Source organism: Portunus trituberculatus, chromosome 28, assembly GCF_017591435.1.
Source record: "Portunus trituberculatus isolate SZX2019 chromosome 28, ASM1759143v1, whole genome shotgun sequence".
Lineage (NCBI taxonomy): Eukaryota > Metazoa > Arthropoda > Malacostraca > Decapoda > Portunidae > Portunus > Portunus trituberculatus.
The window spans coordinates 11,421,056-11,442,866 of record NC_059282.1 but is presented as its reverse complement, the minus strand read 5'-3'; the positions used below and the strand labels follow the sequence as shown (position 1 = coordinate 11,442,866).

Genomic DNA, 21,811 nt, shown 5'->3' with positions numbered 1-21,811 from the left:
GTAATTGTAGAAGTTGTAGTAGCAGTAGTAGTAATAGTAGTAGTAGTAGTAGTAGTAGTAGTAGTAGCAGCAGCAGCAGCAGTAGTAGTAGTAGTAGTAGTAGTAGTAGTAGTAGTAGCAGTAGTAGTAGTAGCAGCAGCAGCAGCAGCAGCAGTAGCAGTAGTAGTAGTAGTAGCAGGTGGTAGTAGTAGCAGCAGCAGTAGCAGCAGCAGTGGTAGCAGCAGTGGTGGCATCAGTGTTATTATTATTATTATTATTATTATTATTATTATTATTATTAGTAGTAGTGGTAGTAGTCAGCAGTAGCAGTAGTAGTAGTAGTAGTAGTAGTAGTAGTAGTAGTAGCATCAGCAGCATCAGCAGCAGCAGCAGTAGTAGTAGTAGTAGTAGTAGTAGTAGTAGTAGTAGTAGTAGTAGTAGTAGTGTAGCAGCATTATAGCAGGGGCAGCAGGAATAACCGTAGAATCGCTACAGCAGCAGCAGCAGCAGTAGCACTTTTTTCTCTTTTCCCCATACGTTAGTGTCACACTCATTAGGGCGCCACGTGACTGTGTTCCCGGGAGACTGAGGGCGAAGGGGGGGGCGGAGGGAAGGAGGTGGGCTGAGGGCGAGGGTGACGAAGGCAGGGGAGGAGAAGGGAGAGAAGCGAGAATCGAACCCTCAAACCGTGACGGAACCTAACACATGAGTACCTCCCACGCTTATGACAGGTGCACACACACACACACACACACACACACACACACACACACACACACACACACACACACACACACACACACACACACACACACACACACACTAATTCGTTGTATTCATGCTCTTAAAGGAATATATGCATATATGAATACATATATAAGTTTCAAGGGAAATTCATCCACTGAGAGAGAGAGAGAGAGAGAGAGAGAGAGAGAGAGAGAGAGAGAGCTCAGTGATTCACGCTTTATTGCCAATTTATTTTGCCTTTTCAATCGAGCTATAGCTATCAATATATTGAAATACCTGAAATGTGTGTGTGTGTGTGTGTGTGTGTGTGTGTGTGTGTGTGTGTGTGTGTGTGTGTGTGTGTGTGTGCGTGCGCGCGTGTGTGTGTGCGTGTGTGTATCCACTGCTGAACAAAGGACCTCCCTAACTTTTATTCATTTCGCTTCTGCCCGTCTGTTCCTGGCCACGCTGTACTGTATCTCTGTCTGTCTGACCGTCCTTCACCGTCTATACGTATACAGCTTGCCGTTACGTTATTGTACTGCTCCTATTTTTCATTCAGTTCATTGCGTGTTGGAAAAGAACTGAGATTGAGTAATATATATATATATATATATATATATATATATATATATATATATATATATATATATATATATATATATATATATATATATATATATATATATATATATATATATATATATATATATATATATATATATATATACGTGTGTGTGTGTGTGTGTGTGTGTGTGTGTGTGTGTGTGTGTGTGTGTGTGTGTGTGTGTGTGTGTGTGTGTGTGTGTGTGTGTGTGTGTGTGTGTATGCAAATGCATCAATTAAATATATTTGATGTAGGCATGCTACCTAATAGTACATCTAGTTGGTATATGTGTTAAGGCGGGTTCACACGTGTCAATATACGACTGGAGTTGCAAGTCAGTCGCTAGAAGTATCGACTGAGCCATTCTAGTCAGAACACCTTCACAAAATAGCGACGGGGGGAAGTATTGGCTGGCTGGCGGGAAGTGAATGTAAACAAACAGCTACTCAACAAAATGTCTTCCTCTGATGACGATGACGATTGCGATTAAATTAAATAATTACAAGTATTCACTCCTCACCTCCAACATCACCCTGCATAGTGGGAAGCAGTCATCGTCATCCGAGAAACGCCTATTTGCTTAAGCATTTTTGTCTTTTTTGTTTTTTGCTTTATAATTCACTTTTAGGGTCCTAGATTTGCTCTTTTTCCTTCACCAACTCTAATATCTCCATCTCTACATCGACACCACATTTTCAAACCTTTCTCCGTGACGTCACGACGTAAAGAAAGCCGCAAATCGACTGAACAAGACCAACGTTTTGGTCTTGTTTTGCGACTGGTTTTTCCAGTCACTAGGCACAGGTATTCAGTCAGATTCTGCCGATTTGCAATTTCAGTCCCAAATTGACACGTGTGAACTCACCTTTAATGAAAATCTATTCATTAAATGTTAAACGAAAGAATGTTATAGTTACTTATCGAATGTGGAAGTCAAAGAAAATGCTTTTGGTGGGAGACTATTGTAACGAGTACAAGGTGGAAGCTCCAAGAAACCTTGAAAACAACGGCGACAGTTTATACACACTACTTACGTGTAATGAAATGCTTCATGTGTTGTAAATATTTTCCCTTGCGTTCAAAACTCCCAATTACATGTCTCACTTTGGTCCGCAGGACCAATATCTAATGAAAAAAAATAAATAAATAAAAACATAGGTTACCGAATGATTTACAAAACCTAGAGAAGTGTATAACTAAGAATGAACATTATAATTTATTCATTGTCCGTCTTTCATCAGAATACTCGTGCGCGGAGACAGCTATAGTGTATGTAGACGTGGCAGAGTGAGAGCAGCAAGATGGCAAGCAAGGCAAGGTGGCGGCTGCCTGGCTGCACTGCCTGGAAGTGTGTCGCACTGCACACAGAAAAATACATAAACCAATATATATCTAAAATGAAAAGTGAACACTAATACACGAACAATTCAATATAAGAAATTCAAAAGTTACTCTTATGATAATGCACCACCAGCCTTGCCTGTGTGAAGGTTTGACAAGAGAAACCCCGTGAGGTGCAGCGCGAGGTAAGCTCAAGATCACCTCAGGAGTCGGGAGTCGGGACAGAGAGGTGCCGAGGACGAGGAGGTAAACAAAGTCCGCGTGCCTCACATATATCATGGAAAAGGTATGTATCTACTTCCCATACTGGCTTACCGTGCCCCTAACTAACGCCTGCTGAGTGCACCGCGTCACTACAGCCGGCACACAGACGCTGAACTCTACACAGATGATGAAAACTGAGTCAATATGGGCCGATGGGAAGTTTAGAGTTGCATCACCTGAGTCACCCACTCCCCCGTGGTCTGGTGTGACAGGGAATGATCTGGTAGGGGAGCTTTAAGTCCCGTGCACCCCAGCGGCCACACAGGGGCGTATTATGAAGGACTGCTGGTGGTTGTGTTGGTATGGTGCTTCAACGTTTGCTTCACTGTCATAATGTAAGAACACAGCCGGCGGAAGCAAAGGAAAGTTTTCCTTCACCCGGAAGGTAATTGTTCATGTGTCTGCGTCGCTTCAAGACAAATTTCAGGTTTTTTGGCTCGGAAACTAATATCTACACGCAATAGCTACATCCAACCTCTCACTATGTTATCAGAACAGCTGATGTTGTGCATTTAATTTCAGAGCAGAAGAATGAAACTTGCAGTATTGTTGCTCTCTGTAAATTATTTAATTTATTTACTTATGTATTGATACTTAAATGTTTACGTATTTTGTCAATTACTGTTGTACTGAATTGTGTAATATCACTGAATAGATTTTCATGTTTGATTTCACCCAGCCTTGGTAGGAGAGTCATTATTAAGATGTGTATAAAGCATTGAGATATATGGTGAACCTTGCCCACGTGTTGCGGTTTCCACAGCCTTTTATTAGATACTTATATTGATCATCTCAATTTTAAGGTCTTTGTATTTAAGTTGTTACATTATCTCTTAGAGAAATTAAAGGTCAAAGGTTTATGTTATTGTTTCATATTTTTTTTGTCACTGGTTTTATTAACATAGGAATTAGTTAGAATGTTTTCGTATATTGCTATGCCATTCTTTCATGAAAATACCTAGAAAATTAAATTTTCTTTGTAAGCATGTATCTTAGACTGTAAGCTTTGAATAATGACTGGATGTCCATCTAATGACAGGGGCCTCCTCTAGAGCTGGTGGACACTCACCTCTCAGAGTACAGTTACATAGGGGGACACCTGCCCACCCAGGCTGACCGAGCGGTTCTGAACGCAGTGTGTGTTCCAAGTGACCGTTCGAACACATTTCCCAACTTGCGGAGGTGGGCGGCTCACATGGAATCTTTTACTCGCAGTGAGATGCAGGCATTTCCCCCACACACAGAATCTTGCAAGGTGTGCTCACCTTTGTGTTTCCCTCCCCAGTGTTTCTCCACTACCATCCTGCAGTTCCAGGGGTTTGCTTTGCTGTGCACAATCACTGGCATGCCATTACGTTGTTGTGGAATCTTATGTACTTGAACCAAAACTGGTTTGATTGTTGCTGCTGCTTCTGTTTAGTGGTAGCATGAAAAGTCTTATTTAAGGTGCTTTGGAGCCATATTCACTTGCTGGGGGAACTTTTTTTTTTTTTTTTTCATCTTATGTCACTACCAGTCATCAGAAGCCTTTAGGACTTGCCCACTTCCATCATCATCTCTTGGTAGAACAGATCAGTTTCAAACTTCAAAACACTTTGCAGTGTGACAGATTCTTACTGCAGTGTTTCCTTTCTCTTCACAGTTGAGTTGGAGTGTAAGCATTCATCACCCCCTCAAAAAATGACAATCAGATCATGGCACTATAGCTAAAGGTGGACAGTTAGAATAACTCTGCGGGGCTGAAGGGAACACAGCATGGCACTCTTTGGCCCTGCAAGGCGGTGCCTAGCGTGTATTAGCCGAGCGATGGTGATGGTTGGAAAAGACTCGCACCTGGCTGTGTGTGCGACCCAGCCCTCAGTTCTCCCTGGCACAAGAGGCTTGGCATGTAAGGTAGGCCCAGGCTCTACCTCCTTGGAATGCTCTGTGATGCCTCTTTGTTTTCTTCTAACTGTAGTTTTAGTCAGTTGATCTCTGTCAAGTGTCATGTTACACTATCAAATTATTTTGTAATATTCTGGTTCAAAACAAGTGTCATGAACTTATAATAATTTAGTTTTAGGACTTGTTCCCTGGACATTCTTTTAGACATAATTATAGATGTTCCAAGAATGACTTGTATGGGACTGAAATTTTCAATAAATGAATTTTGTGCAAAATAGAAATGTGCCAGGGAGGAACTGAGTCATTGCCATTGTTATATCAGTTGGCTGTGGTTTTTATTAATGTCTTGACTTTGCCAAGAGTGTCTGAAATGATATGACATGAGAACTGCAGGATGGATTTTATTTACTGATTATTCTTCCTGCAATGATTAGAACACCACCTTACTCTGCTTGCTTATTTTCTTATTGTTATGTTTTTTTTATGTGGTATCTTTATGTTGTTCATTACCATAGCATAGCTATTCATAACTTTCCATTTCAAAAACAATTTTATGATAATGTGTTGAATACTTGATGGTATCATTCCTATCTGATTTGAGATGTTGCCTCAGTGATAAGCACTGACAGATGTTGCTGCACATTTTTATTTTCACTTGTTGAGTGTTGCATGTTGATGCCACGTATACGTGTACATCCAGTAATGACTGGATGCTTCCTGTGCAAGAATGTACACATTTTATAAATTAATTGTTTATTAGCATTAGCTATGTAGTGACTTTATTGTATTAGTTTACTATTCAGTAGAGCATTTTTCATATTTGTGTATGTGTCTTGAATTTCAATGTATCAGTTAGTTGTATGTATATATCATGCAGTATTAAAAGTTATGATTGTAAAGTAAATTGTATTGAAATCAGTTATCAGAATGTGCACCCTTGCTATATTTTATTTCTGAATTCAATGTGCTGAAGTGATAACTCATGCTCTTATCATGCAAGATAGGCATTATCAGGTACAAACTCTTGATAACGGAGATCAGAAGGAAACAGGGTGAGAATATGAAGTAGGCAAAGTCCAAGTTTCCACAATGGTAATGAATGTTGTCTTTTGTTCTTTCCTCACAGATGGACAACCAACTGTCTGACCTCGTTAATAAACAGTTGAACACGGATGCAGCAGCGTCTAACAAGAGTCCTGTGGTGAGTCATCATACACCTTGGATAGCAACACCACTTCATATATATATATATATATATATATATATATATATATATATATATATATATATATATATATATATATATATATATATATATATTGTATTATTTAATTTTGTTTTTGTAGTGTTTACCCATATGTATTTTCATAGGATAGAGTTCTAATTCTGATTCAGATTCTGATTTGTAATGTGTGGGACACCACATTTGGTGGTACTTTCAAATTCATTAAAACAGGGATCATTATTTCTATAAATTAAGTTTATTTTCTGTGCACTTCCCACTTAATACTCTGAAAATGCTTTCCACTGATCTATTATTTATTTGGGTTTTTAGTATTATCTATTTATGTATATACATTTTTTTTTACTGTTTCATGGTATCACCATCTCTCTTTTTCTTCTGTTTTCTTAGTGTGTGTTATCCCACTTACTCAAGAGAAAATTAAACATATAAAACAGGAAATTGTGATACACCTCCAAAACATGATGTTAGCTGATAGTGTGATGCAATAGTTGGTGGAATAAGCAAGTTTTTAATGAGTATATTATATCATGTCTGGCTGTGATAGTCCCTGAGCAATTCCTTGCATTATCTCATCTTAACTCCTTTATTATCCTTTTTTGTCATGTCTTATTTCTTGTCAGCTTGGATTACTGTGTCAAGCACCAGGTTCATGTTGATGGTTCAGCATGTATGAGTGTATCTGAGGCAGCACAGCAATGAGTCACTCTAAACAGTAATTGAGTTACACATGCAGGAGGGAGACAAACTAATCCCAGAGAATAGATTGTTTGAAAGATAGGAAAGGAAATGTTGGTGCTCTGAGAACCAAGGAATGTGTGCAAGGAAAGGTATTAAGAAGTTGACTGATTATGATTGAAGGTGTCAAAACACCAGGGCCATCTAGTGTCACAGGCATTAAGATAACACCTCTGCATTTGATACTAAGAGGAACTAAACTTTATTGATAGATGAAACCATTTAAATCAGAGTTCTTCATCTACTGGAATCATATACTTACAAAATGCACAAGTTGATGCAAGTGAAGTGGAGAATTTAATGGCAACTTCATAGACAACAACTATGAAATTGAAACGGACTTCTTTGTATCCATCTTCATGCATCCTGTTATCCCTTAGTATTTGATATGGTTTGGTGCAGTGTGAATTAATTGACCTAACATTCTTTGTTGTCTTGGAACTTTGAATATGATGCAATGAAGGTATTTTTTCCATCTAATGTTGATATATTTGATTCTCTGTCCCTCTCAGAATGACAAGGCTGGCAACCATTCCAAAGGGTCACAAAATGAAAAGGCTGGCGGCCAGTCCAAAGGGAAGGGAAAGTCAGGCAAGTTTGTCCTCAAGACCGCCAAGGGAACAAGGGACTATGGCCCCATGGAGATGGCCTACAGGCGGGAGGTAACTAGAAGCCACAGATTATACCAGGATTCATGAAGACTTTGCCCACTGATCTTATTTGCTGATTTGAGTCTTAAACTTAGTAGAAACTTGTCATCTACTGAAGATTTACATTCTCTCTCTCTCTCTCTCTCTCTCTCTCTCTCTCTCTCTCTCTCTCTCTCTCTCTCTCTCTCTCTCTCTCTCTCTCTCTCTCTCTCTCTCGTAACTCTAATAACATAATTACCATTTATTGTTGATTTCCCGCCCGGTGTGTTCCAGGTGTTCAGTGTGATCTACTCAGTCTTCCACATGCACGGAGCGGTTCAAATTGAGACACCAGTGTTTGAGCTGAAGGTTTGTAAAGCAGAGTGTGCCAGAATTCCTGTGACAAATACCTCTATTGTTGAAACCTTTTTACATATTAATGGTTCAAACAAGATAAACAATAAAGCATTCCATTGAAATAGTGAGATGCTTAAAAGAGTGTAACTTTCTCTGTGGCAGGATGTGCTGACAGGAAAATATGGTGAAGACTCGAAGCTGATCTATGACCTTGAAGACCAGGGTGGTGAGATCCTCTCCTTGCGCTACGACCTCACAGTGCCGTTTGCACGATATGTGGCCATGAACAAAATTGACAACATCAAACGTTATCATGTAGCGCGTGTTTACCGCAGGGATTCCCCCGCCATGACCAGAGGTATGGGGCAGGCTTGGAGGCTGGGCTGGGTAGGGGTATAGAGCTTTTCAGATAAGATATAGGTAATACAGGTTAGAAAGCAAGATACAGGATGAGTGCTTCAGATGTAGGAGTTCTACATAGCTATATTGATGATGCATAGGTAGCAGTCCTTGAGATAATAAAGCTTATTACAGGTTAGCAAAGAAACTCCAGATGCCTCAAAGCAGAAACTGTTTGAGGTTGAAGTCTTCAGAAAAAATTATATTGATGAAATGCTTGTATGAAAGTAGATGACCTTCATAAGAAAGTTTGACAGCAGCAATGACTCACAATGCCCCACACTACAGGCCGCTACCGAGAGTTCTACCAGTGTGACTTTGACATTGCCGGCCAGTTTGACCCCATGATTCCTGATGCTGAGTGTGTCCAGCTGGTGGACCAGGTGCTTTCCAAGCTGGGACTGGGAGAGTTCACCATCAAGGTAACAGAGAGGCAGAGAGTACAGTGATGAAAGACTTGTATGTCAGTGTCATTTTAGTCATATTTTTATAATCTTCCTTTAAAGGTTTAGGCCTGTTCCATTTTGTTACTAGTAATTGATTAATGTCATCTATAAACGGTTGTTCGTAATATCTGAGCCTTGACCAGATCATTGGTTTTACAAAGGCCATCTTGCTAATGCTTGAAGTGTTTCTTTCTTCCCTCAGATTAACCACAGAAAGATTCTGGATGGCGTGTTTGGGTCCTGTGGTGTCCCTAGTGATAAGTTCCGTCCCATCTGCTCCGCCGTGGACAAGCTAGACAAATCACCATGGGAGGAAGTGAGGAAGGAGATGGTGGATGAGAAGGGACTTGATGAGGAAGTGGCAGATAAGATCGGGAATTATGTCAAGTTTTCTGGCAAAGAAGAACTCCTGGAGACACTGGCCAATGATGAACTGTTGAAGAGTTCTCCATCAGCCCAGGTAAGTGACAGGAGGTGAGGCTGTCACTCTTGTATCTCATGGTTGAGGTTTATTCTGCTCCTTTTAGCATTCCATTATTCTATTTCAGCTGTTTATATTAAATTTTTTAATTAAAGAAATATCTTAGACTAAAAATGAAAATTATCTTGTATGTACATTGTAGATGCTTAATTTCATAACATTAGATTCCCAAGGTAGTCACTACTTCATAACAGTATGAGTAATAGTACAGCAATCTGAGTCTGTTCTTCCTTCCAGGCTGGCTTTGCAGATCTAAAGTTGCTGTTCCAGTACTGCAAAAGCCTGGGATGTGCAGACCACCTGGTGTTTGATATGGGTCTTGCCCGGGGCCTTGATTACTACACTGGTGTCATTTACGAGGCAGTGCTTACAGCGGGACAGAACATTGGAGAGGAAGGACCAGTGGGCAGTGTGGCAGGGGGGGGCCGCTATGATGGGCTGGTGGGCATGTTTGATCCAAAGAAGAAGACTGTTCCCTGTGTTGGATTGAGCTTTGGTATTGAGAGGCTCTTCACCATCTATGAACACAAGATGCGTGCCGAGAATAACAAGGTGAAGCTCCTCCCTTGAATCTTTGTGGTTAAGTAAGAGTAAGGCAGAAGGGCTGAATATTGCATCTTGTTATGTATTCTTAAAGCCTGAGTAATCATTGATGCTAGAATTTCTCATATTTATCCCATCATGTTATTAAGTATAATACATTTTCATACCTAAGAACTTGCAGCAAAGCAGATTAATAGTCAAGGAAGTGAAGAAGACATCACTGAGCAGCACTGTGTAACATCCTGCTTTGCTTGTTTGTCAGGTGAGAGCGACCCAGACGGAGGTGTTTGTGGTCACAGCTTGCAAAGGAATGGTGCACGAGAGGCTGAAGCTGCTGGGTCTGTTGCACCAGGCTGGCATCAAGGCAGAGGGCAGCTACAAGAATAATGCTAAGATCCTCAACCAGCTGCAGGTGAGGCACTGTGGCACCTGTAGCAGTCTTGATTCTTACCTGACTATTGATTTCATAGTTTGTTGTGGTTTAGTGGTAACTGTGACAAATGACAAACAAATTTTCCTTAATTTAACACATATTATATATATGTATTAGTCTTTGGAATGGTTCAGTATAGTATGTTCTCCAGATACATTTGTTTGTCACATCCTCATTTTTCATGAGTCTCCTTGTTATAATACCTTTGGTTGTAATGGCACTGATGTGGATAAACACAAATTTGAATCATCCACCACAGTATGCTGAGGACAACAAGATCCCACTGGTGGTGCTGATTGGAGAGTCTGAGGTGGAGGCTGGTGTGGTGAAGATTCGCGACACTGTCACCAGGGAGGAGACCACCATCAAGAGGGAGGAGCTTGCTGAGACAGTGCGGCAGAAGCTGGCTTGCCTCTGAGCGTCCACCAGGTGTTCTAGTGTTGCCTTTCCAACACACTACGGGATGTGGGGAGGAGGGACTTGCCAGCTAGGAGTCTGATGTTGGTTGGGTTCTTGATTCTAAATTTTTATAATCCCCTTGTTTGCTTTAAAATTTTCTGAAACAATTATGCTAGTATGCTGATTGATGGCAGCTTACCAAGCCAAACAGTGATGCACAATAGTTTAATTTTAAATTTTAATTTTACTAAGATGTCATGTGATCATAAGGAAAACCAACACAACAGAAAACAGACTCCATAAAGTTAGGGCTCATTGTTAAAGTTTCCTTAGGAGCTGTGTGTCTGCCTGGACAGCTGTGGTGCAGTGCAGGACTGATGGACATGTCAGCACCAGAAACAATGATGATGATCATTTGATTATTTATTAATGAACTTAGTTTTTTTAAGATTCACTGCAGTTTGATACTGACTGTAAAAGAGATTCCTATACAGTCAAGTCCCATCACACTGTCAGACCATCACCTGTACAGATCCATCAGGAGCAGCACTTCTCAGCTTCCTCATCTCTTGCCACACTTCCAACACACTTAACAGAACATCCCTCTTTCCCATGTTTCACCAGTAGATTGAGTTGAACACCAAATAGGAATGGTGATGGTTGGGTACTGGTTGTAATATATACAATGTTTGGGGAAATATCTGAGATCACCTTTGTTTTATTTATGTCTTGCAGATTTTTTAACACAGTTGTAGTTAACACAATTGTAGTAAAGTATCATCAGATGCAGCAGTGAACAAAATGCAGGAGTGTGAGGGCAAAGTCTGGAAAATTACTCTAAATTGTAACATGGTTACTGCTGCAACCTCTCTTTCCACCTTCCTGGGTTTTCTTGCATTTATCTGCAAATACTTTTTAAAGTGTTTACATGGTTTGTGAATGCCTGGATGAAGTGCGTGGTCAATATGTGATAAGATGACGCAAGATTACCAAAGCTCTTTTATATTCCGTTGTCATCGCTATAAGGTCTGGTTCACCTTACACAAGTGTGTTGGATGGGATGGAAAATATCTTTCCCCCTTCTAACACACACCACAAGGTAAATGATTATGTAATTATTATTTATACTGTATTAAGTTTGCAAACTGTGTTTGTAGTAACGAGGTACATGGCATCACAATTATTCTACAACTGTATGTGGGAGGTATTTCATTGACTGCAGTTGGCAGTTTCTTTATTGTGTTATACACAATGTGGTCAGAACCTTTTCCATTATTCTCTCTTATGGAGGAAGAGCAACATTCACCAGCCTGCAGAGAGCAACACTGCATCAGTCTGCTTTGCATCACTTCTACTGATGCTCACCAGCAGACTGCCAAGGTCACCTTTTTTCAATAAAGGTTTCTCCAGTGAGCATGTTACATTTTTTTTAATATTTTTCCCATTTGTATCAAATAAATACATCAACCATATTGATAATAAATATAATAATTGTGTATGGACAAGTTTGTTGTAAGTGGAGGCCTTCCTTATTTAAGTTTAAGGCCTTAGAGTCATTGGGGTGAGGTGACTGCTGTCATTAGCCAAAGTGAGCACAGCCTTGGCTCAGCACAGCCTCACACACACTGAACAGCACTCATACCTCATTAAGGCATTGAGTGTTTCTCATTGCTTTTCATCCATGGTTATGGATAAGGTGTTGGAGCAAGTCAGTATTTTGTTGATCATCTGCTGGTCAATGGTCTTCTCTTCCAACTTGTCTGCAGGCGTCCAGGAGCGATCGGCTTCCAATCGGTATGTTCCCAGGTACTCATGTGGACAGGAGGCTCCCCATTCCTGTGGGAGAGAAAATATCTAATGAGAAAATTGATATTAGAAACTATGTCCTTTACAACTGAAACTTTAAGCTTCTTCAATGAAAGCATACTATTAACTATAATGGTCAACTACTTATGTCAAAAACTGTTCAGCCAGTAATAATAAAAAATTACCGCAGCTTATGGTCTTCTGCCATGGCAGTTGAGTGATAAATGTTGCACACAACACACAAAGCACTTGTATATTGTGTAAAGCTGCAGAAAATGTGGTGGATACAGAAAGTAATGCTGTAGTAGTGGGATTAGATATAAGAGTAGCATTGGTAGTGTAGTAGTGGGATTAGAAGTAACAGTAGCAATGGTGTAATAGTAATGGGATCAGAAGTAACAGTAATCATGGTGGCAGTGGTGGCAGCTCTGTAATGCACAAGCTCATGTTCAGCCAAGTAGTGAGAGAAGTGCATATTTAGCTTCAGTTTGTCTTATTGGTCTTTTCTAAATTAGACTATTAAAAGTACTGATTTTTGTGTCTTGCTGAGACATTGGTTTTATCCTCAAATCTCTCATACTACAAAAACGAGGCAGACTGACAGACAAGCACAAAGATATGCTGTTTGGGATAAAATAGCATCAACATCAAGTTGTCAAGTACAAATAAATCTAAGTTTTTATGTCCATTGTTCAGGTTGACAAAGATACAGAAAGCAGATTGGTCCAGTACACAAGGTCAGTTTTTGGACCCTTGAATGCTTCTGTAAAAAAGAAGAGTCCTCACATGTGGTCTCGTCAAGGACTGTTCTCTTACTTCAAGCTCACTATATGGCCACCTTCACAGTCAGTCTAAGGCAGTTATCTATAACATGAACAAGTACTTCTTGGAAGAAAGGACATATGCAGGACCTATACTGCCAGCCTCAAAAGCAGTTGCCTGGGCAGGCAGGAAGATATAAGGGAGTGGCATTGGAGAACAGGCCAGTGGACTGGAAATGTGGCCATTTTATGCAAATGTCTTTGATTTATGATGGTTTTCTTTTATTTTCTTTACTTCACTTGTCTTTTCAGACTGAAATCAATAAAATTCCACAAGTCAACCAACCTCAGGACTGAGCATAGAGAAGTATCGCTGGCCAGAGGGCCGGCAGTACAAGTGGTAGAGGGAGCCGGGCTTCTTGACCATGTTGCATGCCACGTGGTGCAAGTCAGCGTTGTCCTTTGCCTCCTTCAGCACCTTCCTCGCCTGCTCCTGGAGGAACCGCACCTGCTCAGCAATCATCTGCAGCTTGTTGCTGACGTTGGCGTGCACGAAGGAGTCAGCCTGAGGTGAGGAGTGGGTTTAGCATTATTTATTTTGTGGAGCTTGATGTCGTGATGCCTGACTCTTGACTTGACCCTTGTGAAACAAAGGCACTTAAGACTATTAGCATGATTCAAGGTTTGTGTAATGATTCACTAGCTCCCAGTAACTCTGTCATTAATTTCATGTGATAACAGGATCTTCTTGGGTATTGTAAACACAGAAGTGAACATATAAAAGTATCAGGATGAAACATTTCTTTGGTTGTCAAAAGGCTATCACACTTTTTACACTGTGTGGCTACAAGGCCGTGTGATCCTGTACGTACCTTCTGTATCTCCTCTGCCATGGCCACCAGGTCCATTTTGTCTACTTTGTTGGTGCGGTACGGGTTCACCAGCTGGTGGCCACCCGGGGCACTCTCTGCTTCCACCAACTGCACTGGAAAGGTTTACAAAACATTCATGTTACTAACGTCACTAAGACTGTTCGGCTACATCTTCCCGGGCAGAGCTCCAGTGCATTGCAAGACTATAGTGCAGTATGCTATGGACAGAAGGTGCCATTAGGTAACTTATTATGTGGCTTTGTTTGCATCTACACACCATCACTACTGACCAGTGATTTGAACAAGAATCTTACCACTTACTGAAGTAATTAGCAGTTTCAATTACTCACTTGGTGCCTCCCTCAGGCAGTAAATATTCCTATCCTCTCCTGCACTACAAGATAATTAGAATATTTCATATAATAACCTCCTATGAAGTATTCAAGATGTCAACCAGTGTGCCTTCTCAAATAGTTTGCATCTCATATTACCAAAATACCTTTTTTGGTAATAATAGGTATATTTTCGCTACAACGCATCCCTTGATTTCAACCCTGAACTATGGTAATTTTAATAAATTTATTGTACGTACTGTACCTTCGCTGCTTGTTCCGCACTACAACACTGCCGATAACGATACGCTTTTGTAAGTGCGGCGTTACGTAACTCACACGTTTACATGATACGGGGAGGCGACCATATCTAATGAATACTTTACACTCTCCGTGGCAGGAATTCCACAGCATCCGTGCCTTATAACTTCTCTGTACATTACTACATAACATGATTGGTGCCTACAGTACTCACCCGTTGGCTTGGCGTCCTGTAGGGTGGCGAGTGACATCTTGTGTGAGGAGAGACGAGCAGCTCACCACGATCACTGGCAGCGGGCGGGGGAGTGAGGCCGAGTCGCCGCCACCTCACCCTTTTGTTATTGTTGTGATGTAACACGAACAGCTGACGCGGCGCCGCTCCAACCTCTCGTACGCTCCCTAAACTGACCAACATTGAAAGGCTACATCACTTTATCACTTCTTACATGCAGTATTTTAGTAACTAGGATAGATTTGGAGAAGTAGGTGGGAAAGCACATCAGGAATTGCACCTACTCGATTTAGTGGGTTGAATAATGAATAATGTTATATATACCTGTTCTTATCAGCTGAGAGAGAGAGAGAGAGAGAGAGAGTTATACATGTATTTTTCAATCTCCTCTTTGAATAATCTCTTCAGTCCAGTGTTTTGTGGTGTGTTTGCCTCCTTACTTCATGTTTCATGGTTTAATTTCTCCTTAACAATCTCTACTTTGAAGGTTTCGTCGTTGATGCGTTTATATTTTCGTGACGTAAGGTGCGGAGAAGCATCAAAGTTTTATAGTGGAGCATTTACCAACAATCCTCACCTCTACCGTACCGTCATATCTCAATCGCTTGCCCCGTACGTACTGTATTTTTTTTTTTTTTTTTTTTTTTAGGGTAGATTAGATATTTTTCTCCTTTGGTCTAGCAACATATATATTATGACTTCATTTATGTTCGTCTCTATTTCTTTTTTTATTAATTGTCTTAGGTCTTGGGCTCAAGTCTTGGTAACGTTTTTTTTTTTCTACTTTTTTTCTTGCCATAGTTTTCAGTTATGTTGTTATGTATATTCGTATTGCTACAGTTAACCCTTGCGCCACGAACAGAATCTCAACACACATCACAACACTTTAATTGTTCAGTTCTTCAAATGTTTGCCTATGCAGCCAAAAAGTTACATATATACCAGCCTGAAGATTTCCAGATAACTTAATACGAGTCTGTCTGGTGGAGGTGTATATATAGGGAGAGCAACGGCCTTCTCACTGGTTTGAGTGCCTGGACATTCCAGTATACGCGGGAATGAACAGGCTGACATGCTAGCTCGGTTTGCTGCAGAGCTCGAGGGAGCGTGGAACCTCCATCGGGATCTGCAGTCATGTCTCTCAGTTGTTAAATTATCAGCAAAACTCCTGTGGCAGAGTCACTGGGACAACCTCCACCTCCACACCACCGAACCCACCCAGGGCGAGTGGGCCTCCTCCAATCGCCCTACAAGGCGAGAGGAGGTGGTCCTCGCACGCCTCAGGATGGGCTGCACCCTCCCACAGTGTTCCACATGTAATATCATCCTATCTGTCGAGCACATTCTGCTTCACTGTGTGCGTTATCGTGAGGAAAGGCGGCCCTTGGCGGCTTATTGCCAGGGTCGCGGCCTCCCGCTAACTCAGACCACCCTTCTGGGTGACGAACATCCGGATGTGGTCGATAGACTGATGATTTATCTAACTGAGACCAATTTAATCAGAGAGTTGTGATTTATGTGTATATATTATGTTATTTATTCTTCACTCTGTAAATATTTGAAAATATATATGTATGTAAATAAAAGTATGAAAGTGTGTATGATTCCAATTTTGCGTGATCTAATGTGAATGTTTTCCCTTCATGTATATATGCAATACGTAGTGATGCTTCGTAGCCACCCTGTGTGCTTGTGAGTTATCCCTCCCTTCCCCATGCCCTGACAAAGGACAATAGTTTTGAGATAGGTATAGGATCCCTGTGTGAATGAAGCGTGCATGAGAATGTGAGTGGATATTTAATGTTAATATATTAAAACAAATAAACAAAAAAACGTTAAAATTAAAATAACTACATAAATTAAAATAAATAAATAAATAAAACCAATAAAAAACTATATATGTAAAAAAAATAAAATAAAATAAAAGGCCTAATTTTAAAGAAATAAAAGTCTTAAAAATAATAAAATAAATAAATGGCTTAATACCCAAGACAGGCTGATGGCCAAAAAAAAAAAAAAAAAATGGCGTGGTGGAGTTAGCATTCAGTAGTTTGTTACCCAGTGAAGCTTGGTTTGAGTCTGAGTGTTCCCTGGGCTGCATGCGTCATCAGTGAGTCTATATTCTTTCATGCATTTTCAGATTTTGGTGTTAATGAAGTGAATCCATTCTAAATTTCCCGTCATCAAGCAGATTAATTTGCATAATGTACAAGTATTTTGTCGGTAATTACTTAAAATTCTAACAGTAATTATTGCCTCTGTATTAGGTAATGGACTTTTTTTTTCTATTTGTTTTAATTAATTTTCTGTATTAGAGAGTTAAATATCATACCAGTCTGGATCTCCCTGTTGTGTGTCATGGCCGTGGACTCCCATCACTCAGATACTGTGTGCCTGGACTGTGTGGCGGCAGAAGTGTACAGAAGTTATGCAAACTATAAAAAAAAGTAAATGAATGAAATAGAAGGAAAAAGAAAGTGATTATTTAGTACCTATATATAAATGTAAACTATAAAAATTCAGAATGCACATAAAATAATCATACTATTAGAATCTGACGAATAGAAACTGTAGATAAAGGAAATCGAGATAAAATTGAAATATGAATATTGTGATTATGCGTATAAGTACATACACTCCTCAGGCCATTTTATAAAAAGAAGCTGGTGCCTCAGTGGAACCCCCCCCCTCTCTCTCTCTCTCTCTCTCTCTCTCTCTCTCTCTCTCTCTCTCTCTCTCTCTCTCTCTCTCTCTCTCTCTCTCTCTCTCTCTCTCTCTCTCTCTCTCTCTCTTCGTTGACAAGGCAAGAGTAAACACTACAAAAAAAAAAAAAAAAAAAACATGAATCAAACTTGTAGTGGAGAAGGAGAAGTAAATATTGAAACAGCTAACCCATATGAACCTGAGAAAGGCTGCAGAATAAGTTTAAACATCAGTCTGTGGAAGAAAGAAAAAGATGAAAAAGCAAGAAGTAAAGTGAGAGGGAAGCTGTGGAGATATGAACAAACTCTCATCTTTGTTGACTCGCCTAGCATTACACACACACACACACACACACACTCCAACGCACCGCACTCCATCACGGCTCACAGGAAAATGTATCACGATATATTGGCCTGCGGGACGAAAATGTAAGCGGGGAGTGTGGCAGGTAAGGATTCACACAGCTGAGTCACGGGGGAAATCTGCCAGTCGCACTGTAGCACTGGGCAGGGGAGGGTGTGCCGGTCCGCTGAAGGTTTTACACATAGTCCTGCGATCTTGTATCCTCACACTCAAGACTCTTTTTACCTACTTATCATATATTTCCGTGTCTCCTGAGTGTGGTCCTGGGAAGTAGTGTGTTGAGTGGAAAGTTTTGATGTGGCTAGTGACGGGATGTGACGAGAAGGTGCGGGAAGCGACGATGATGAATGAGTGCAAATATGATAACAATGACAGTGCCAATAATGATGACTGATGGTGCTAATAATGATGATACTAATTGTCGAATGCTGTGACAAAAAAAGTGAGGAAAGGTTTGGTAAATTGGGAGGAATGGAAAGATGAAAAAGAGGCTGAAGAAAGATAGGGATGAGGTGACAGGAGGAAGGTGAAGAGAATGCTTGATAAAGAAAGGAGATGAGGCAGTATGATAAGTGGATCGCTGAAATATACACACATGATGATAATAAAGTAAAAGATGATACTGAAAAGAAAATGGAAATTGTAATGGATGTTGCGTCATAGTATTTGATGAAGTTAATTTTTCTTACATGCATTGGATTACTGCTTTTGATTCCCATATTAATACCTTATATAATGCTGTCCGTTGAGTTCGCTGGTGACAAAGAAGGCAATGATTAAAGCTGTGGAGAGAGAGTTTGAAGGATCTTTTGGTCTTCATATCTTGCTAAAAAGTTAATTGATGAAAAAAAGAAAAAAATACTGAGCAGACATAATGAAAATAAAAGAAACATGTAGACGAATAGACAGATAAATACATAGATAGACAGACACATAGATAGATGACCGATAGATGTGTGTGTGTGTGTGTGTGTGTGTTTACTGGCGCGTGGGTAGTGAGGCATTGTTACACCTTCATACAGCTCATTAGGCGGAGAGAAGCCGTGAGCAACTTGCCTGATACTGTGAACTTTTACATCATCTCATATCATGTTATGTGTAGGTTGTGGAGTAAACACACACACACACACACACACACACACACACACACACACACACACACACACACACACACACACACACACACACACACACACACACACACACACACACACACACACACTGGAGAGGAAAACTATATTTATGTGTTGTGAATAAAAAGTGAAGAGAATCAGTGTAGTGAGTGTAATCGAAATAAAAGGAATTACTACTACTACTACTACTACTACTACTACTACTACTACAGCAGGAAATCTTAATATGCAAAGGAATCAAACACCATAAAGGAAACAACTGGAAGCTTTGTAAAGGCGTCCAAGTGGTGGTCTTGAGTCCTCGGCAGGTGACTGTGGCCTCCCAGTGCCGTGCGTTGGTGGCGGCCAGTGCAGACAGTGACACTCAAGGGAAAATGATAGTGAAGTGAACCAAGTTGGAAAAAGAAAAAGAAAAAAAGAGACGGCGAAAAGATCAACTCGGATTTATTCATCAGTGCATGGCCTGGATGATTCTGAAAAGCATAATTGTATAATTAATCACGTGATAAAACGAATTATGAAAGGTGGTTGACCGCTTGAATTATGTAGTGGTGAAAAGCTGAAAAGACATGACGCCGTTTTGAAGTTTAATGTGTTGAACGCAAAACAGAAAGACATGACCTGTAAATCCCCTGCAGGTGGTTGTCACTTAAGCTCTTGATATGAAAGGCAATGGAATGATGATATGCATATTACTAATTACGTGAATGGCGCCACAACAACTGGGTCAAATGACGCTGTGCACAAGTGAACCTAATTGGAAATAAAACTAAGGAAACAGAGCAGCTTAATTACAAACATTACTTCTAATTATATCCCTTGAACCCCGAGATGTCATCGGTGAGCAGGTAGAGAGAGAGAGAGAGAAAAGAGAAAAAAAGAATTGGTGTAACATAGTGTCGCAGATTCATTGAAGGACGAAAAAGAACTCAGTACCAACCAGTGACATTAAAAGTTCCAAAACTGTGACTTTTTTATATCACACCTCATCAAACTACACGAAAGAAAGTGGAAGAACAAGAACCAAGAACTGAGAACCAACTATTGACATTAAAGTTCCAGAAATGTGGCTTTCTTTATATCACACCACATTAAACTAAACAAAAAAGGAAGTGGAAGAAAACTAACTATACAACTTCCAAATATGTGACCTTCTGAAGACCTTTACACCAAAGAAACTACAGAAAAGTGAAAGAAAAAACAATATAAGTTCAAATATGTGACCTTCTGTAGACCATCGCAATAAAACTACAAAAAAAGTGAAAGAAAACAATTAATATTATAACTTCCAAATATGTGACCTTCTGAAGAGCAAGCCACTTCAAACCAGCCACCACCCTCCTTCCTTCTCTCCCTCCTCCCAGGCAGCAAGATGGTTCAGAGGCTGTGGTGTTGAAGCGTGGAGGTGGCTGAGGGAGTAGCGATGAGGCCTGTGCACGTTGCCCGACTCACGTTACTCCTTCGCCTCATGGTTACTTTTTATCTGGGTGAGTGTAATGAATGTTGGAGCGAATTTGGGCACTTTCTCTTAAGCATTATTCAGGTTAGAGGTTTTTCATTTTTTTTTTTTTTCTTCTCGTCTTTCTTTTTTCTTCTTCTTTTCCTTCCCATCCTCCTCCTCCTCCTCCTCCTCCTCTTCCTCCTCCTCCTCCTCACGTTTCTCCTCGTCTTCCGTAGCCTTCTCCCTTTAGCTCTTCTCCTCCTCCTCTTCATTTTCCTTGTCCTTCATCTGTTAGTCCTTCTTCTTCTCCTCCTTGTCGGCCTCCTCGTCCTCGTCCTCTTCCTCCTCGTCCTCCTCCTCTTTGTAATTGTTCTCTTTCCTCCTCCTCCTCCTCCTCCTCCTCCTCCTCCTCCTCCTCCTCCTCCTCCTCCTCCTCCTCCTCCTCCTCCTCCTCCTCCTCCTCTTCCTCCTCCTCTTCCTCCTTCTCTCTTCCCTCGTTATATTGGAGACGGGAAGGCGAGAGCGTTTCGCAAAGTGAGTTAAGTAACATGGTCATCTCTCTCTCTCTCTCTCTCTCTCTCTCTCTCTCTCTCTCTCTCTCTCTCTCTCTCTCTCTCTCTCTCTCTCTCTCTCTCTCTCTCTCTCTCTCTCTCTCTCTCTCTCTCTCGCCTCGTTAGAGTGAATGTGTTAAACTTAATCGTAACTTTAAACCGTCTGTTTCAACTTGTACAGAATCAAATGAGTGAAGGAGGAACAGTGAGACAAGAGGTGGGTAGGGAGGAGATGGAGGAGGGAGGAGGAAGAGGAGGTGGAGAATCGGAATATAAATGGATGCAACAGTGATGGAGAAGTGAAGTTTGGGGAGGAGGAGGAGGAGGAGGAGAAAGAGGAGAGGAAGAGGAGTAGGAGAGAGAGAAGTGAAAAATATGGTAGTTAATTCTGTTCCATCAATTTCATGTTACTCTCACTTCTAAAGGTCAGCTGAATGAGATGCATTGAAAACAGCATCCACCGATCCAGTTATGCAAAAATCTACCATGGTGGGAAGGTAAAAATATTGTTAATTCGTTCGCTAGTATGTGCAGAGCCAACAGGATGAAAGTTTGTTGAAAAGAATCATCAGCAAATTATAGCGACATTTGAGGATTGGGAAAAGCTTATATGATGACTGACTACACACACACACACACACACACACACACACACAGAGAGAGAGAGAGAGAGAGAGAGAGAGAGAGAGAGAGAGAGAGAGAGAGAGAAGGAACGAAACCTGTGTACTAATTGCTTTGTAACACCCATTTCCGCCTCAATTGCTTATGTTTGGTACCAGTCCCTCGCAGGTTACTTTGATCCTCGCCTCCTGCCTGCTGTTGTTCACTGATGATCTCTGGTTGACCTTGTTTTTGCAGTGCCTTCAGTTTACCAGTCAGTCCAAGAG

At 40.7% G+C, this 21,811-nt stretch overlaps 3 protein-coding genes across 6 annotated transcripts in view; 2 read left to right on the top strand and 1 right to left on the bottom strand.

The window, feature by feature from the left end:
* The first annotated feature begins 2,661 nt into the window (after positions 1 to 2,661).
* On the top strand, positions 2,662 to 11,883 carry LOC123510065 (histidine--tRNA ligase, cytoplasmic-like). 4 transcript variants are annotated; one of them, XM_045264847.1, is made up of 11 exons: positions 2,662 to 2,939; positions 3,957 to 4,172; positions 5,928 to 6,002; positions 7,295 to 7,444; positions 7,706 to 7,780; positions 7,931 to 8,126; positions 8,456 to 8,589; positions 8,816 to 9,073; positions 9,332 to 9,646; positions 9,900 to 10,049; positions 10,330 to 11,883. In XM_045264847.1, exons 1-11 carry the CDS (start codon positions 2,931 to 2,933, stop codon positions 10,486 to 10,488), a joined length of 1,737 nt encoding a protein of 578 aa, XP_045120782.1. In that variant the 5' UTR covers positions 2,662 to 2,930; the 3' UTR covers positions 10,489 to 11,883. The 4 variants fall into 4 exon arrangements, with proteins under 4 accessions (XP_045120782.1, XP_045120783.1, XP_045120784.1 ...); XM_045264848.1 differs by lacking the exon at positions 3,957 to 4,172 and adding an exon at positions 4,560 to 4,810 and having other exon boundaries at positions 2,666 to 2,939; XM_045264849.1 differs by lacking the exon at positions 3,957 to 4,172 and having other exon boundaries at positions 2,675 to 2,939.
* LOC123510067 (uncharacterized protein C1orf50 homolog) lies at positions 11,585 to 14,872 on the bottom strand. Its single transcript, XM_045264851.1, has 4 exons — positions 14,716 to 14,872; positions 13,909 to 14,021; positions 13,383 to 13,601; positions 11,585 to 12,305 (listed from the first exon to the last, which is right to left on the bottom strand). Exons 1-4 carry the CDS (start codon positions 14,750 to 14,752, stop codon positions 12,135 to 12,137), a joined length of 540 nt encoding a protein of 179 aa, XP_045120786.1. The 5' UTR covers positions 14,753 to 14,872; the 3' UTR covers positions 11,585 to 12,134.
* A 5,483-nt stretch (positions 14,873 to 20,355) lies between these two features.
* The window catches only part of LOC123510363 (G-protein coupled receptor GRL101-like), an 80,147-nt gene continuing 78,691 nt past the window's right edge, over positions 20,356 to 21,811 (top strand). The window contains exon 1 of the mRNA XM_045265457.1: positions 20,356 to 20,419. Coding sequence (XP_045121392.1) covers positions 20,356 to 20,419 — 64 coding nt within the window. The remainder of the gene's footprint in view (positions 20,420 to 21,811) is intronic.